This window comes from Apis florea, unplaced genomic scaffold, assembly GCF_048593485.1.
Source record: "Apis florea isolate Af1SG1 unplaced genomic scaffold, ASM4859348v1 contig_3158_pilon, whole genome shotgun sequence".
Lineage (NCBI taxonomy): Eukaryota > Metazoa > Arthropoda > Insecta > Hymenoptera > Apidae > Apis > Apis florea.
This window is the reverse complement of record NW_028256713.1, coordinates 5,087,400-5,102,893: the sequence shown is the minus strand read 5'-3', so window position 1 is coordinate 5,102,893 and position 15,494 is coordinate 5,087,400. Positions and strand designations below refer to the sequence as shown.

General features: G+C 37.6%; 1 protein-coding gene across 13 annotated transcripts in view; it reads left to right on the top strand.

The window, feature by feature from the left end:
- LOC100868187 (RNA-binding Fox protein 1) overlaps nt 1-15,494 on the top strand; it is a 305,806-nt gene that overhangs the window by 246,440 nt on the left and 43,872 nt on the right. For all 13 annotated transcript variants that reach the window (XM_012493722.3, XM_086909539.1, XM_086909540.1 and 10 more), the window contains 2 exons: nt 571-625; nt 11,424-11,444. In XM_012493722.3, coding sequence (XP_012349176.3) covers nt 571-625; nt 11,424-11,444 — 76 coding nt within the window. The remainder of the gene's footprint in view (nt 1-570; nt 626-11,423; nt 11,445-15,494) is intronic.

The following is a 15,494-nucleotide window of genomic DNA, read 5'->3' as shown; positions in this document are numbered from 1 at the left end:
CTTTTTGCGCCAAATTTCGTCGAAAATGAAAATTGAGAGGCTGATACCGCGAGAAATTGCATTTACCAGTCTGATTGCGCATCCATCAATGTCCTCGATCGCGAGATTCGTGCACGAGCCGCGAAATTGGCGTTGTTGGGTCTTTAACCCATTCGAGTCCATTTGTTTCCTTGCTCGTCAAAAGCAAAAAAAAAAAAAAAAAAAAAGAAAAATAAAATAAAATATTTTCCTTCGATTTAGAAATTTAAATCTCACATATCCTTGCGCATATCTTTCCTTCTAATCTTCTAATAAACATCTTCTCGAATAAATTTTCTTTCAACTCTCAAGTAAATTTTTTTCGTTCTAAATTTTTAAACGAGATTTACGATTTGAAATTTTTTCGAAACGACGAAGCAAAGTTTTCGTTTCTTCGAAACGAAACAAATGGACGAGATGGAATTTTTATATTTTTACTCGATACGAAAAGAGGCGGCAGCGCGAATCTCGCGATCGATCGAGAGGAATAAAATCGGCACGGTAGTGAGATGTAATCGAGAGATTGTTAATATTCCATTATTTATTTGACAGGTGAACAACGCGACAGCGAGGGTGCAGACGAAAAAACCACCGACGGTACCCAACGGTAGGTCTCCAATCATATTTCTTTTTTTTATTTATAAATCTTCCTCGACACAAACGATATTCAAATAGCTTGGATATTTATCTATATACGTATGCGTATCGATTTTCTCTCTCTTTCTCCTAAAGCTAAAGCTCTCCTCTCTATCCTCCATTTTCTTTTCTATTTTATTTATTTATTTTTTTTTTTTTGTTTTTCTTTTTTCCTTTTTTTTTTTTTTGCTCCCCTTTACACAAGAATCGATGTTGAACAAGGTTACGGCATTTTCGTTGCTCGCACGCTCTCTTTAGTTTCTCCTCTCCTCCTATTTTCCGGGGAAAGGTAAATATGCTGCGGGTGCTTCGCTTGGTTCAACGTTTATTCTAACTTAATTAATTAGCACGGGAATTCAACTCCTTCAAACGCGTGAAATTTTGATGTCGAACTACATTGGGGAAACACTCGAGGCATTTGTCCCGTTTTCTCCACGGAATTTCGTCCAGATCGAAAGAAAATACGTGTTCGGGATCAATTGTTTATCCCTCCGTTTCGATTCGGATCGAGTGCAATTTTTTATATCCTTTCTCGATATGTTTTTTTTTTTTTTTTTTTAATAGCTATTTTTCGTTCTAGTTTATTTCATTCTTAATCGTTAATATTTTTAGATCTTCGTTTTTGGCAAGATTTTAAATATTCAGCCAATTTGTTTAACCTTTCATATCATATTGCAATGTAAACGGTATCGAACTGTTCTCGTTTATAGAAATTATTGGTTCCCTACTTTTAGATTATTGAGAATTATAAAACGAATCGATATTTCTTTTTTTTTTTTCCAATCTGCATTAATAATAATTAAATCGAGGAGAGATGGAAAATTGACGAAAAGAGCGATTTGTCGAAGAGGAATAATGCAATATTCAGAGCTCGAAGCGATTGCCACCTAATCTAATCGCGATTCTATCGAGCCTATTCAAATCACGATTTAATCCGGATCAACGGAAACGAGCAGTTGTGCGAGCGAGGTCTGGTCTGGTCATATTTAGAGAAAATTAACGAGGTTCTTAGATTTCTTCGTCGAGCGTTAAATAGTCAAGTCGAATTGAAAAGTTAAAATGAAAACTTGGCGAAATTGGATCGATTATGATCAATAGGATTTATGGAACCGTGGCAACAAGCGTCAAATTAATTAACGAAACGGAAACATTCGGAAAACACGAATGGAAAGGTAATTATTTCGTATTCAAAGCTCGAAAGCTTTGCAAATTTGCGACGTGTCCTCCAGTTTCATCTTTGGAGAAACTCGTTAGAGTTTGATTATAAGACCATTATACGTAGGAAGTTTCGGCTTCAGAGAGGGTTAAATTAAAGTTTAAATTTGACAGATTTGAGATTTTATTTTTCTCGTACGATGAAACGCGTTACAACGTTCGTTAGGCAATATTATTGATCCATCGAGATATCGCTTCATAAGTTACAGTTATAAATAATTGACACTCGAAACAACAATAACCATCGTTCCGTTTGCCAACTATTTCTCAATGTGGAAACTAGATTCGAGCGACCAGATTCGAATAACAGATGACGAGAACGCCTCTAATTATAGTCAATCTCGTTAATCCGTAATGGGGAGGGGACGATTTTACTGTGCGTTCGAGATTCGTTCACGTCCACCTGCGCGTGAACATCACGTTTAGAAACCGTTGCTTCTTGCCTTCTTCCGAGAAAATTGCATTTGCGAAATTCGCTGTATGCGTGCGCGCATTTCTTGGAATCGTGCAATATCTATCGATTCACGCAGCACGTGTATTGTTTTCGCTGCATCAATCTTAGAAACGAGATTGTGATCGGGAGGGAAAAATAGAAAGGAAAATCGTAGAAAATCGTATACGTAGAAAGAGGAGAAGTTCGATAAAGGAAAAATAAGAAATATAAATTGGAGAAAATGTATCGAAATTAATGATCGATGGATGAAAAAGATCGCGGATGGAGTGATTAAAAGTAAGAATAGTTTAAAAAAAATAGACATAGAGAGATAGTGATTAAATGGAAAAGAATGTCAAATTCTTTTTCTTCGATCTTAACTTCCGTTTAAAAAGTATGAATACACTTTCGAGAATAAAATTGGTACATAATTGCTCTCAACGGGGAATGCGAAAAGATTTTACGACGCACCTGTCATTTTACTCGACGACGATCGCTCGAGCCAATTCCTTATCAAACCGCATCCTCGAACGAAATTCACTGCAGTCCATCGCGCAATTAGCCGCAAATCGAAGCCACGCTTGTCACCATATACTGCAACATTCAAGGTCAAAACACACACAGGCCGTGTTTCACGCATGTTTGGTATGCATCAACCTGACGCAGATGTGTCTCTTAACAACCGCCTCGACCGCCGTCCCCGCAAATTCGCGTTGCCGATATATACATAGATGCAAACCCTGTCCGAATTTCTCGGCCGATAAAGTCGATTCATTCCATTAACCCGTTTCTAAAGCTTATCGAACGATATTCGGGGCCTGGCGCCGATTAATAATCCGCTTGTCGACGAGCGCGGCCGCTCGCTGATAAAACCGAGCGGCGCCCGATGAAAGCGCGACGACGTTTTATCATTTCGACGTGACGTGGAAACCGGGGGTCGATCGAACCGCGAAATTGCGGAGAAATTTCGCGGGTCCACCGCGCTCTGCGCCATTTAACTTGGACAATTCTCGGCGCGCGTGAGGATCCAGGTGGTCATCGTTGCGTAATTTATTAACAGAAATTGTGCGGGGATTTTGGATTTCGAAACTCGCGGCGAAAGGATGAAAATGCAGGATGAATCATCGCGGCGAATTTACGTTTCATTAGGGATACATCATCGTGTTCATAAAGTTGGAGTAAAAATTATTTCCACGAAATTCGATATTGTATATACAGTTGTGTTTGATTGTGTCGAAATAAGTTAAGTTCGATTCTCTTCAGAGCTGTGAAATTGTCACGATATTTTGTTAGAGGAAAGCTGTTTGGTGTCGTCAAAATGTTGGCGCTGAAAATCAAGTGAAAAGTGAACTTTGATGAATCTTGTTTATTCCAATCTTTTAATCTTCCTGAAAAACATAGCCGTTTTATAATTATTTTTGCGAAATTTCTCCTCCCTGCACATCGACACGCTACTCTTTGACCGCAAGAACCTCGTTACGAGTATAATTTTTAAAGGAAAAATCCGCACAGAGATGAAAATCTCTCAACGATCTTACGTTACGAGGCGATTTTCCTATGGTATCTATGATTTTAATTTCAGAAAGAAACAGAAGAAACGGATGTAATTCTCCACGTTTGACGACTAATCCTTGTCGAAACGCGCAATTGTCCTTTCCTTCTGTCCACACCTTTTCCTTTGTTCATAGCGGAAACGCGTATTCAGTAAGCGGACAACAGAGAAGCGACAGAGTGAATATTGAAGCGGTCTCGTTCGACGTACGCACGTATCATCCAAGGGAAAGCCTTTCCGTGTCTTGAAAATTTCATTCTATTCTCGCCCTCTTCTCGTTTGTATTTCGCGCCATTTTCTCGCGCCATCGACATGGCTCTCGAGCGCGTAAAATCTCATTTCGAAAACGACGACGAGGAACTCGGTTGAAAGCACTCTTTCTCGGCTTACGTGTGTAAAATAGACAATGATTATGCGCGTTATGAAAAAGATTGGGCTTGAAGAAAGTAGAAAATTCATGGAAATTGATGGAGGATCTTGAAATTTTCATCGAGAAATAAAAAAAAAAAAAAAAAACGTAAATAAAGCGTAAATCCGTTGATATGGAAATTGCTGTTGCGAGATAATACCGATGAAATTGCGGCCGTGACGTTATCTGTTATTGCGGAGAAATTAGATGACGCCCAAATTAATTAAATTCTCTGTTCCCCGAGGGAGGGGGTAGGATTTATGTTTCGCGGTCTGCGAATTGTCGACTCGATAAGACTCGATTTAATATCGCATTTGTGGATTGATTGGTATTACGTTTCGTTTTTTTTTTTTTCCTTTACGTTTTCATCGCTAATTCTCTATTCTTAAACTCGAGTTATAAGCGAGTGAGTAATTTGATTTTTATTTCCTTTATATTTATGCTTGGTTCAAACATCATTTTTCTTTTTTTCACGTTATCAAAGTAATTTTACAAGTTTGATAATAAATAAAAATAATTATTATAAGAGACTGTAAAAACTGTAAAAACGATAGAAGAAAAGTTTATAAAAATCAATAATATAATCTGCAATTTTTTCTAATATTTCAGACAATATAATCCTACGGGCGTCAATTTCTTCCCCATCCTCGAATTTCTTCCTCGTCCTTGCAACGTCATCGATCCCAGGTATCGTGGCGTAACTACTTTTCCCTAGGCATCGGTGCTCGATAACTTTTAATTTTCCTCCGGCGATGGGTTACCAGAGTAACGGACCTCTCGACGTCACGTTTTTCCTCACGCTTTTTTATGGAGCACGTTTCCCTCGAGGGGCGCGTGGACTCCTTTGCCCTTCACAGTTGCCCACCAACGTTTCAAAGAGAATATTTCTGGCTGACAAGCGAATCATCATCCGCCAAAGACTCTTCCCGAAATCGAAAGGGCCGCCTATATCTCGAGGACACGTTCCGTTTTCACAATCTTCTTCGCCATAAGACAACCCTCTCTCTCTCTCTCTCTCTCTCTCTCTCTCTCTGATCAACTTTCGTTCATCGATATTTAAGCGAATAATTCGAATGGAAAGAATAATTTCCTTCCACGCTTCTGATGGATTTCGTTTCGATTTCATCGTCGAGGAAAATAGGACGCGAGACGAGCTAATCCTATTTATTGAAAATAGTGTTGCATAGATAGGAGTGAATGTTTACGTTTGGTATAGAAATATCGTCCTAGAAATCTAGTTCTCGTTTCCGCGTTCCTCTTACAAATCGTTCCACGACTCTGTATTTCGTGTACCATTTGCCGGCGAGGAAATTCGATTTCTTGGTCCACGAGTTCCTCGACTCGCGGATCCGAGTTGTTCCTCGATTCGTTTTATTTCGATATTCGAATCTTGAACTCGTGGATCACCGCTCCGAGTATGTTATTCGGTATGAAACGGGAGAGTTGACGGAAAACAATTTTGCAAATGGAGACGAGAAAGATCTCCCGACGGAAGTTGGCGCGCCAGTTGGAGGATCGGATGAATTCGGTGAAAGGTTTCGCGAGAAATTCGGCTCCTCGAATATTCCCTGGACAAGTTTCAGCTCATGAAGAAGAAGCATAGATTCTTCCGTGGCATCGATTTCGTCGAATGCACCTTTCAACTTTTATTCCTTCGTCGACGTGTTGTACGGTGTTATGTATGTCATAGTGTGCTCCTTCGCACTGACATTGTATCGAATACTCTCGCGTTTCGAATTTTTCTAATATTCTGAGTGCGTATACTCTCGCGTGTGTGTGTGTGTGTGTGTGTGTGTGATTCTAGATACATTTTTGAAATTTTGACAATAGATAGACAGGGAAATGTTATGAATAAAATTTGATGGCGAGCGAGTCAAACGATATTCAGTTCATTGTTTTTCATTGTTACTTTTTTTTGCAAATGCAAATAATACGAGGCTTCTCTTGGAGCCTTGAACAAGATTTACAATTTATAGGTATATTAAATTTTAAAATCTTCGGCAAATCGAACTTCGCTTAATGTCACGTTAAAGTTTATAGCTCATTATCGTTGTAATTTTATGTCATTTTATATTTCCAACGAGTTATATATTTTATGAATAGTAGAAACTTGTTTCTCGAGAGTGCTTGAACCCGGGGATAAAACTAAATTCTATTAAATTGTTAATTCTTTTTTTTTTTTTCATATTAAAAAAGTAATACAGTGCTCTCGCGCCTCTCGAAAACTATTATCCATATAATTGCATAATAAAATAATACTTCATAAAACCGGCTATATTCCAAATAATTTACACACAGTTTAAGAAATCTAATTTACCTCGAGAGACTCCAAACACGAGCCAAAAGAAAAAAAAAAAAGAAATCTCAACTTTCGCATCGTCGTGTCTCTCCAAAAAACGAAATTCAACAAAAAATTTAACAATTTGAAGCAATGTGAAAATTTTAATCGAAGCATTACTATTTGATCAACGCAGACAGAAGGTGCTTCGCATCGACGTGAAAAATTTACGCAGAGAGACCGCACGTTTTGTTGGGGGGAAAAAAAAAAAAAAAAACGGATCCTTTTCCTTTTTTTTCCTTCCCTCTTTTCTTTCTATACCCACCGCGCGCCGTTTTCCTCCAACGTTTTCGTCGACGGCCGCAACGTTTCCTGCCGGCCAAGAGAAATTTACGATGAAACGGAATCCTCTCGCGAAAACACACCACGTAACGCCACTTTCCCGTTCGTGTATGTACTACGTCGCCCGTTGTTTCCGTAATATGTTTGCACGGCCTCTGTTCCTCGTGTAATTTTAAAGGAAACGGGCTGTTCCGTGTCGCTTCAGAGGAAACGAGACTCTCTCACTCCCAGGATCGAGATCGAAATGGGCACGTGCGACGGAGGATACGTTATGTTGGGGTGAAATACACGTATAGGATAGGAATTAGAATTTCGAGCGAAATGGAAGTATTTCTATTTTATTATCGATGGCGGTATCTTTGAATATGAGTCGAATCGAGAGAGAAGAGAAATTTTGATATTTTTTCTTTTTGTTGGTTGCAAGTGGAGAAGTTTAACGTGGTTGAGTAAATATTTCGAATATGGCGCAGGAATAATGTATATATATATATATAGAATAGAATTGGAATTATGAGAGGAAACAGGGCGTATTGTCTTGCTCGAGTTAAAATATTCCTGATGTATTTAATTAATTAATTAGTCGTGGTGTTCAATTTGAACAACGATTTATTTGAAAATTTCGGATGAAACGAAACAAAAAGAGAAAGGATGCTATCAAGTAAATTTTTTTGAAAAGAGAAATGCCTGGTTGTTCTCAAAGCTTTCCGGTCGTTTTATTATTGCTATTATTATTATTTAGAAAATGGTTGGAAAGGAATCCTCTCAGGGAGGAGCGTGCATTCTGCTGATTATAGAGGAGCCGAAAAATATTGCTCGATTGAAAATATTCGTCTCAATAGGGGCGAGGTAGTATTTCGGCTATCCGCTTCCTTTTTCGAATCGAGCTTGCTTTAAAGAGAAACGTGGCTTTCTTAGAAGCGATGAAACGAAACGAATCGAGCGCGGAAACGGATCGTGCAAACTGTGCCAAGAGTATCGGTCTCGATCCGACTACTACTAGAGAGTTTAACATTGAATACTTATGGCCCTATTGCAGAATACAAAATAGGAACGAAGACACTTGGAATTTGTATTCCAAAGTCATTTGCATTTAGTCGAGTCGGATAAAAGAAAAAAAAAAGAAAAAAAAAAAAAAAGGAAATATAATCAAACTGTATTACCTTTTCAAATTATGCTCATCAGAGATTCTTCTTTCTATGTAATCTTATCGAGCGATTGTTCGACAAGGATAGAGTTAAATGGTATAACTCACTTTCTCCAATCTAATTTACATACGTCTAAGAAATTTTATACTTCCCTTTTTTATACCTCGAATAATAACCTTTTCTTTTACTACTTTTAAGCGAAATTTAAATAAAATTTGGATGGAAACTGTACTGAAAGAATGTACTTTCCTTTATAATTTTTAATTGTACCTAGTAGTCAAAAATTCCTTTAAAATGGAACCAGATAAGGCTAAAAATTGTGAAACGAATTGAAAAGTAATATGAAACCTTTTGAAAAATTTATTATTAAAAAAGGAAATAGAATGGATAAAATGAAAATTTTGATTCAATCTGCTAATAGCCAAAAGATAATTGAGATGGGTGTTACGTGATCCATCCAGTACGTCAAAGATGATGGCCTTCGGTGTCTATTAGTCGCGTGCGAAGCCACGTAACAGGTAGAACACGACACAACAGTTGTTTATCGAGCAGGAGAAGAATTGAGATTCAAATTAGACGAAGATATGCAGGTGATTCTTTGTGCTACTGTGATAGTTTGAATAGCGTGTCGGTTCGTAGGTCATCCGTGGTTGAAACCTAGCCCCTTTTCAGACACAGGTTAAGGACGAATAATTCGCCATCTTCCGTTTCGTTCCCTCTATCTAAAGATACAGCCGTCTTGCACGCGATTCCACGATTCATTCTTCCTGAGAGACAGTTAGCTCGTCAATGATGGTCATCTTGTGTTCGAAATCGCGACTTGTTAACTAACATTATCGTTGTTTAATAAGCTTATCGATAAGCTTTTCTCGTGTAATTTCGAGAGAGAACCGACTTTAGAATAGCGTTTGATAATTATTTTCCGAAGAATGGAGAGAGACGTTCGTGCATACAAAAATTATAATAATCCATGTTTTATTAATTTGATCTTTCCTTTTTCCATCGAATCAGTCGAGGATTCGTAAAAAAAAAAAAAAAAGAAAAAAGAAAAATTCGCTTGTGTGATTTCAATCGAGAGAGAACCGGTTGAATAGCGGTTTGTTTCGCGATGATTCGCTTTTCGAAAATTGAAAATTATTTTTTGAAAAGAATGGAAGGAGACGTTCGTGCGTACAAAAATTATAATAATCCATGTTTTATTGATTTAATCTTCTTCCATCGAAAATTCGTAAAAAAAAAAAAAAAAAAAAAAAAAGAAGAAGAAGAAAAATTCGCTCGTGTCAAATTGTCAAAATTTCGACCCTTTTTCCGCGCAAAATATTATTCCCCCCACGCGCGAATTAAAATCGGAAACAATTCTCCGCCAATTTTTGCGCCATTCGAATCCATATCGGGATTTTTGATGGATTTTTACTGGGTCGGATGAAAAATCCTCGAATAAACGTTATCCCTCCCTTCATGTAAGCAATGCGAAGGGAGGCCATTCGTTTTTATTTGAAATTCCATTATCGGCCTGTTGAAGGGCCGATGCAATCCGAATTACAAATGCCGATCGAAATTGGTACGGTGTTTCGCGTAATTTATCCCCCGGCCCTTCTGTTCCCAAAGCAACGATAAATCCATGCTCGTTCCAATTTTCGTGAAAAAAAAAAAAAAAAAAAAAAAACTAATGCGTACACACGGTGATATCTGTTTTGTAACTTTGAAGAAAGAAATAGTAGTTGCTACGTTAGAAAAATATGAAACGAATTTTTTCGTAATTTTAAAATTAATTGTTAATACCTTGCTTGAGAATATTTTGCTCGAAAAATAATAATAATAAAAAAGAAGGATTGGCAATTAAATGGTATTGTTCTTTAAAATTTTAGAAAGAACGTTTAAAAAATTTCCTGTGAATTCGACACGAATTTACGATCATATATTAATTTCACATTTGGATAATACCATCATCCACTTTCCATCTGGAAAAAGGCGACAATCAATTCGATTATTGTTTATTCGTGTACTATACGTATGATGTTTGCTGGACCGTGTTGTTTCGAATTATTATATTATTCGGAATTGATGTTTCCAGTTTTGGTGGTGAAATTAATTGGATCACCATTACTTGATCTCTCCGTCGATTTTTTCGTTTGTAATTTTGGAATTAGTTTGGAAATTTAGCTCGATTAATAAACTCGCTAAGCGCATACGTTTAATTAAATTAGCCGTATATTGCATCGATATATCAATCGTCGATTTTCTAAATAATCCTGCACGATCTTGGGGGCAAAGTGATCAGCCTTATCAAATGTTAATGTTACGATATCGCAGCATATTACTTGGAGTTATAAAAAAAAAAAAATAAAAATTTTTAAAAATAAAATAGAGACGTCTCGACTCGTTAAATTTTATCGAATCTTTCGAAGAGGGGGAGAAGCAATTCGATTTTTCTTTTCTCGAAAAAGAGAGAAGAAGAAGATAAGGATAACAACAAATTCTTTGATGGAGAAGACGAATGTGTCGACCAGCGGTGCAATTCATCGAAATACCTCGCGCTGATATCGACACTCGGATAATTTATAGCGTGGGACGATCCTTCTCCCCCCCTCAAACGATTCCCGAAGAAGGATTTACTTTCGTGAGAAAACGCACTTGCTCGCCGCTTACCGGCATCCTTTCCCAGTTTCGTTGAAATAGGAGGCAATCGATCAGAATCTCAACGGGAACGAACGTTCCTCTTTGTATCTTGTCCCGTTCTCGACGCGATCCAGCAGAGATTTTGCGCAAGAAGATTTCTCCGAACAAATTCAATTTCTCAGATATTTGACCCGTCAAACTTACGTGCCACTGAATTTAACAGTTTCGTTTCATTTCATCAATTCCATTTCTGATTCAATCACGATTTCTTAATCTAACTGATCTAAAAAAAGGGAACTGATAATTGCTATAATCAAGATTGATATAAATATATATATATATACCGATGATGATAGTTCCATTCAAATAATAATGATAGACAAGAAGAAAATGAGAGTTATAGAATTTAAACATTCTAACACTTTGATAGAAATTTTCAACTTTTTTTACTTAATTAATATTGCGATTGAAATAATTTTTAAATCTGCGAACAGTTTTTAAAATCAATCCTCTCTTGCTTACAATTCGATCCAATTTCGTTCCACATATTATTGCAACAGAGATTATCAATGCTTGCTTAATCGTGTGTAACGATATTGCATCGAAAAATATTCTAAAAGGGGTGTTTCTCCATATTCTTCGTAAAATTGAGAGCAAAATCGGGGGTATATATATATATCCCCTCCATCTCGAACGTTACGGGGAAAAAAAACAACCCGAGGCTGCGATGTATCCCGAAATTTAACCCGTGTGTGTGCGTGTGCTTTGTGTTTCAGTATGCGTACAATGGCCAGAGGGTAGGTGCTTCCACGACGTGCCGGAATCGGCACTGCTGAATCTCTACTTCGAGATCCGTGAGAATTGCCACGGGTTCTCCTGAAGGCGATGCCAAGAAAAAGGCGGCGACAGTGATGACGGCCGAGAGAATGAGAGAGACGATCAACGAAACTCATCGGCCGAGCCGGCGACCGTGTGCTCGGAGTAATCGCGACAGACAGTGAAAAACCAAAAAAGAAAAGAAAAGAAAAGAAAAGTTTCACATTTTCGTTTGTTTCTTCCCAACAGCCGCCAACACACCACGACCAAGCCAACATAAAAAAAAAAAAAAAAAAAAACCGAAAGAAAAGACAGCCACTAGGGAGAGACTCGGGGTCCTCCTCTCAAGGGAGGGACAATATCTGTATCTCCACGATTCACGACATTGCTCTTATACTGCTGCTACTGTATTTTTTTTTTTTCTTATTTTTTTTTTCTTTTTTTTTTTTTTTTTCGATCGCTATTTTTCTCCCATCAACTTCGCTGACTTCGCTAGCCAGCGAGCGTTGCCTCTTTAGAGAAAATGATTCTCTGCGTGTCGTAGTCAAGTCGAGTCTGTAGAATGGAAGAGAGGAAAGAGTTGGTGGAATGTTTCGCAGAGTTTCGAAAAGGAAATTTAAATGTTGCTCGACTCGACTCGAAGACACGATTTTCCACACATTTTTGTGATGAAAAAATGTTACTTGCTTTTGTCGTGTCGTTTTCACGGGTTACCACAGGTCTAGCACTGACCCTTAGATGGTCCTCGCGAAAAAGGCTCCGTTCTTGACCTCCCCCTCCCCCCACGCTCTGCCCGACCCTCTTTTTTTTTTTTTAGGGTTCTCGATGATTCCAGCAGAACCAAGGTGGGTGTACAGACTTTATTTACCTACAACTAATTGCTCGTCGTTCAACCAGCTCGCGAACCACTGTCTTATTCTACTTGTTGAAGTATTTATTCTCATATATATATTGTATTTTTTCTTCTTCTTTTTTTTTTTTTTTTTTTCTTTTTTTTTCTCTCAAACTCTTCTGCTCACTCGTCTTCCCTTGACCCCTTGTGTACGAGGGAGAGCTCGTGCTCACACACCAGACCCTGATCCCACGTCTTTCTCTCTTACACATACACATACATATGTATATGTATATATACACACAGGCAAGCACGAAAGTGTTTGCTGCATCGTGAAAAGGAGCAATTCGTGGTTTCTCGCCGAGATAGAGGCGGAAAAGAAGCGGCGGAAATCGTTGGAAAAAGAAAAAAAAATTCTGTTCTCCCGGTGAACATGATCGTCTCGAAATTTAAATTACTCTGTCGGAGATATTTTTTCTTTTTTTTTTTTTTTTTTTTTGAATGTTTTTTCGAAAATTTTCTTTTCATTGATGTTACTATTAGCTTGGTGCATATGAAATTAATTAGAATTAATCGTGTATCTATTATCAGAAGATATATTACGTTTGAATAAATATTTCGAAGAAAGTTTATATCAAAGAAGAAAATGTGCGACGACATTTTAAGATTAATGAAACTTAGAAGATAGATATCTAGATATCCATAGAGAATATAATTTATATATTCCGATATAACTCAGCCAATTTAAAAAAGAAAAAGAAAAATTTCCTATGCATCAATCGAATGAAATATTCGGTATACGAGATAAGACATGTTGAAAATCGTGAATTAAAATAACAGAAAAAAAAAAAAAAAAAAAAAAGAAAGAAAAAGGCCACGTGGGTAGCGTCTATCGGTCAGTGGTAGGTCGACCCGAGACAGAGCGAGCCTCTGCCCTTCCATAATCATTCCTCGTTCGCTGAAGAACGATTCTCCATCGCGAAAGAAACTTCAGCGTGGGCGAGATACAAGTTATTAAATGGTTCCGTTTAACCAACGATCGGTAAAGAAGACATCGAACGATCGATCTTGGAACGATCGAGGTTGAGAAACGACGTCCTTGGCGTCTCATTTTTGCTCTCGCTGACGTTTCCACGCGATCGCCTTCGCGAATTCGATTAGAATTGTAAGGTTAGCTTTAGTCACGGAACTTACAGGGTATTGGAAAGTATTTTTACGACATTCCACGTTTTCTCGTTTTAGCATTAACATTTGTACTTTGACGTATTTGTATTATTATATGTATTATTATTACGTTTTATATGGTTTTACTTAGAAATGAGTCGATGCAGGGTATTATTTCTAGTGATCGTAAGAGAGTTACCTTTTATAGTGTACATGGACATTTGACACGTGTCTTTTTTTTTTTTTTAAGGAGAACTCGCTTGTTTTAATTAATAATAAATGTTATACACGTTCCTTGAATCGGGTGTGATTATGACCGCCAACGTGCCGAGGTATGTACGCCGAGGAAGTTTGTATCGAGTTTAAGGGAAAAAGAATTCGTCGGCGATCTGGATGGCCTTAATGAGTTCCTAAGTGTTTTAACGAAGTATCGATTAATCTCTCCACGTTGTTATACGTTATAACAAGAGAAAATTATGGTGACGGTGTGCCAACGATAAAGGAAAAGAAAAAGAGTCGGAGTAAAGTTTTTTAATTTAAGCAAGATATAAGTTTTAAACTTTAAACGTATATACATGTATATACGTACACGAATATAAATCTTGTTTAACATCTATTTTTATTCAACTCGAGTATTCATCAATTTTATAGATATCCTGATCTTGACAATTTTGACAAAAAATTCAGGAATAAATCAGAAATTTAAATAATTATTACAGAATTTTTTAAGAAATAAAATTTGATCAAGAAGAATAGAAAACTTGAAACCAGAAACGAGAATCTTTGTTAAACGATTATTGGCAAAAACGAAGCAACACAAGCATCAATTGCGCTATGCGAAATACAATTCTCGAGTGTATAATCCACCAGATGAATCGACCAATTCTCTTTCATCATTCTGTGCACGTTGGCCCGCGTTCGTGACTCCTAGATGTCGCGTTCCCTAGAAGGAACGAGTACGAGAGTATTACTGTCGGGATGACAGATTTTCAAACAGCTTGAATCGAACGAGCGCGTAACACGTAAGAATGGAATGGCGAAGTGGTGCATCGTTTCCTCTTTTGACACTGTTCTCCTGTATCCTCGTTTTTCTCTGTCGAGAAGCGTGCACCGCTTCGCGTTTCCGAAATGTGTCGATTCGCGGGTTGAAATGTTAAAATCGGGGGAAGAATGGAAGCTCGAGAACGATCGAGAAAACGATGATACGAGCTATATAAGAGGGAAGAAGATGGCTGGAAATGGGTGGAAAGATGAGATAAGTGACAATGGAGAGAGCACGCAACGGAGAGAGAGAGGGAGAGAGAGAGGAAGATGGATGAAGAGAGAAGCGACACAATAAGAAAGAATGTTGTAAAAGGGGAAACAGGGAATTAAACGAATCGATCGAGTTTTTAACTTGAGTTGAATCGGTAGCCTTGGCAGAGCGGAAATTTGATCCGTGCGAGTTTCGAGTGTTTCGAAGAAGATGGAATTTAGTTTTGCGAGAAATTTTGGAAATTATTCCTTGACGATAAGAAGATTCACAAAGGATAAAAGTTGAATACAAATTTGGGATGTCTTCGAGTTTTTTTCAGAAATTCGAAATTTTCGAACGAATCTCTGTCTGTCTGGATGATTTTTTTTATCGTCAAGAAATTCGAGAAACAGTATTCGCGGGGTATTTGAAGAAAAGAACATGTTCATTTCGAAAGAATGCCAAGACGATTTAATATGTTTTCCAGCCAGGCAATAAAGAAGAACTTTTTCTACTTTATCAAAAGAACACGAAGAATTCTCACTGTCCATTTTTCGAGATACGATTACGTGGCATGCATCGCTCGTTCCTTCTCCTAAACTTTTTATCTTTCTTCTTTTATCCCCTTATCTTTCGTTTCTCTCGATCCAATCTCGTTATTGGAACTTTGTACTCTTTGTCCTTTCGTTTCATTTACCTTCTTAAGCAGAACACACCTCCGATTGAATAATTATTTTTACAAATTTTTCTTCCTGATTTCTTCTGCGTTATTCAAATCAAACCTTTATTTAAAAAATAGGA